The 3,421-nt window shown below is 55.4% G+C and overlaps 1 protein-coding gene across 1 annotated transcript; it reads left to right on the top strand.

Moving 5' to 3' along the window:
* The first annotated feature begins 48 nt into the window (after window positions 1-48).
* On the top strand, window positions 49-1,735 carry MAFG (v-maf avian musculoaponeurotic fibrosarcoma oncogene homolog G). Its single transcript, XM_009083058.1, has 2 exons — window positions 49-111; window positions 196-1,735. The coding sequence occupies exons 1-2, from the start codon at window positions 76-78 to the stop codon at window positions 646-648; spliced, it is 489 nt and encodes a 162-aa protein (XP_009081306.1). The 5' UTR covers window positions 49-75; the 3' UTR covers window positions 649-1,735.
* The last annotated feature ends 1,686 nt before the right edge of the window (window positions 1,736-3,421 follow it).

The following is a 3,421-nucleotide window of genomic DNA, read 5'->3' as shown; positions in this document are numbered from 1 at the left end:
CGCGGGCTCGGCTGCATCCCGGGCTAACCTGACCTTCCTTCCCTTCCAGAACCCGACTGACAAGGCTGTCGTGTTATGACGACCCCCAACAAAGGAAACAAGGCCTTGAAGGTAATGCATGGGTGGAGGAGAGGGCGTGGGGGTGAGCAGGTGCCCAGCCCAGGTTTCATCAGTGTGTGCTGCCTTCTGTCCCAGGTGAAGCGGGAGCCAGGTGAGAATGGGACCAGCTTGACAGATGAGGAGCTGGTGACCATGTCTGTGCGGGAGCTGAACCAGCATCTACGGGGCCTGTCGAAGGAGGAGATCATCCAGCTGAAGCAGCGTCGGCGCACGCTGAAGAACCGAGGCTACGCGGCCAGCTGCAGAGTCAAGCGCGTCACCCAGAAGGAGGAACTGGAGAAGCAGAAGGCAGAGCTGCAGCAAGAAGTGGAGAAACTGGCCTCCGAGAACGCCAGCATGAAAATGGAACTCGATGCTCTGCGCTCCAAATACGAGGCTCTCCAGAACTTCGCCAGAACCGTGGCCCGGAGCCCCGTGACCCCCGCGCGGGGTCCACTCACCTCCAGCATGGGGCCCCTCGTCCCCGGCAAGGTCGCTACTACTAGTGTCATCACAATAGTGAAATCCAAAACGGACGCCCGGTCTTAGTGAAGCGAGTGTTGCCTGAGCTTGTCTGTGCAGGGCAATTAGGCACAAAACCAGCCTGGAATCCCCAAAGCACAAACCCTCCCCACACGGGTCCGGGTTCCTTCGACTTGGCCCAGGACTGGCCCGCTGATCGCTCCAGTTTATTTTGTTGTGTCCAGATTGGTATGAGCAGTGGTGACGCGTCCCTCGTGCTGTGCAGACAGAGCCTCCCACCCAGCGTCTGTAGCCCTCGCGCGCCCTGGGGACAGACTGCGACATTTTGGTTTCTGCCCAAAGAAAGTCTGTGCAGCATGGCTGCTGGAAGGGCGGGGGGCAGCCCGGGGGGAGGATTCCTTCCTGGGGGCCAGGAACCCTAATTTTTGGTCACTTCCAAAGGCTTTATTTCATGACTCTTCCAGGTGGTGCATCTCGGCGCCTGAACCTGCTGCTTTTGTCTCCTTTGGTACCTGTAGTTGCAGTTGGGGTGTTGTGTCATAGGTTTTTATTCCTTTCTAGGTGTGCCTCTGTGCCCTAACCGTGGGTTTCCCTCAGACGTCCGTGGCGTTAGCTGTGTAGATGGCAGTGGTGGGGAGGACCGTGCCCTGCCGCCCCCGCGGCCCCGGCGCAGGGCCCTGCGGGGCCCAGCTCCCCAGGGAGGGAGGGAGGGACGGTACGTGTTGACTGCAGGCCGGTTTTGTGCCTAATGTGTTGCACTGAACAAGACCAAAATCACTAGTCGTTCCCGTGTTTTGAGGGTATCAAGTGTCTCTAGTGTGATGGTTTACACAACCAGTTTATGTGGTTAAATAGCCCTTTATTTAAAGAGAGAAACATCCTTTTAAGAGTTATTAAATTATCTAAGTTTAAAATCGGACAGAAGAGAGAGCGTATTTATAGTCAGCTTTTTTACCTGAGAGGGTGAGAATATTTGACCATAGAAATGGGGAAATATTCTCGGAGACTTTGCTAGTTAAAAGTTAATAAAGAAATAATTTTAAAGTTTCTCATGAACCTCCCGCAAACTGTTTGTGGCTCTGAGGTTAGTTTTTATAAAGAGTTATCAGACTTTATTTATAAAACTTAGAAAAAAGAACAAAAAAAGAGGCAAGTCCTGTTTGATATCTTTTTGCAATTGTACCAAAAGTGACTTATTCTTGACCTTGCTGGCTTCTGTCGTGTCCCCGGCGCCGGGCGCTCTGCTCCCGCGTGTGCCGCTGCCTTTGCCGTGTGCTGTCCCTTCACACTGACCTTGTTCTCCCTAAGCTCCACTGAGAGACTGAGTTGGAATCTCTCTGAATTCCCCAGAAGGACCCTGGTGCACAGGCAAAGGTGCTGCTGGTGTTGAAGGCAGGAATGACTAGTGCAGCAGCGATGCCTGCCCAGAGGGAGCATGGGCAGCTCCTGCTGAGCAGCCAACGCCAGGTAACTTGGTTACCTGGAGAGGGAAAACGCTGCACTCTGCTTCGTGCACCAAAGCTGGCAGAAAAGTAACACAAGGCAGGTTTGTCCAGGTTTAGGAGGAGACTAATGAGATTTATCTCTGGAATTAGATCGTGTGGTCAGAACTTGTGTTGCTCTCGTGGCTCACCTGAGTAAGAGGTGCCTGCTGGTCCCTGGTGTCTGCACAGCACTGTCCAGTGAGCTGTGCCAGGGTCACTGTCCTTCCTGGGCAGCTTCTGCCCAGGGTGTGGGGAGAGCACTCAGACTCTCAGCTGTGACATGGCTGAGAAGCTGTTTGTGGCCAGGCTCCATTTCTACAAACACTTTGACCTCCCTCTCCCCTCCCCAAAGATTTGAGCTGATTGCTGAGTTTTAGAGAAGGATGTGAGGGCAAAGCCCGTGTGCTCTCCTGTCTGCTGAAGGTCTTGTAAGCAGAGGGGACTGGCCGGGATGGCACAAGTGAAGGTGCAGCCTTGTGGGGTGGCATGGCCATACCGAGTGGGGTTTGGGGATGTTTCCCGTGTTGCTGAACTGATCCTGCTGTCCGCTGGGCTGAGGAGCAGGACAGACTGAGAAAAGCCGCAGTGTGGCAGGAGAGGAGCAGGTAGTTGATGGGGATTTCCTGCTGCAGGGGGAGATCAGCTTTGCTCTGATTCATTGGGAGTTTAGAGAGTTATTTGGGATGCTTTTCCCAGTGAATTTCCTGAATGAGGAGCGGGTTAGAACATTGCCTTCAGACTTGCCCCTTCCAGACTTTATCTTTTCTGAGCTGGTGTGTCTGATGTGCTGCTTCCAGCCGTTCACCACACAGGCCATGCACTGTGCAGCACAGCATGGAGCTCTTTGTCTTCCAGCTGGTGGTGTGGTGCCTGGAAGAAGTGAGATTTTCCAGAATGCAGAGACCTCCAGCAGGCCTTGGGGTGTCAGTCCCAACTCTGTCCCTTCTGGACCCAGCCTGAGATGGAATCATCCCAAGAGCTTCAGAACCCAGCAGAGGCCTGACCTGGGCAGGGGGAGCACCGAGGCGTCTATGGGGCTGGTTAGAACAGAGTTCCAGGGCGGGAGCCTGTGGTGTGAGGAGAGCCCCACGCCCAGGGCAGGCTGCAGTGGGCAGCCAGGGAGAACTCGCTTGCATCGTGCCCTGCAGCAGGGAGTGTCCAGTCCTTCCATGCCAGTCAGGGACTGGTGCCGCTCTGGGGTGAGGCAGGACAGGGTGGGTGGCAACGCTGCCCTTTCCCCTGCGCTGCCCCCGCTCTGGTCCGAGTGGGCTGTGTGTCCCATGGGACACGTGTGTGGAGCAGCAGGTGCAGAGTCGTGGCTGGGGGGGAACAAGGTGGTGGAGGTCCCGGGGGCG

Source organism: Acanthisitta chloris, unplaced genomic scaffold (genome assembly GCF_000695815.1).
Source record: "Acanthisitta chloris isolate BGI_N310 unplaced genomic scaffold, ASM69581v1 scaffold23009, whole genome shotgun sequence".
Classification (NCBI taxonomy): domain Eukaryota; kingdom Metazoa; phylum Chordata; class Aves; order Passeriformes; family Acanthisittidae; genus Acanthisitta; species Acanthisitta chloris.
Note: the sequence above shows the minus strand (reverse complement) of the source record. Positions and strands in the feature narration are given on the sequence as shown.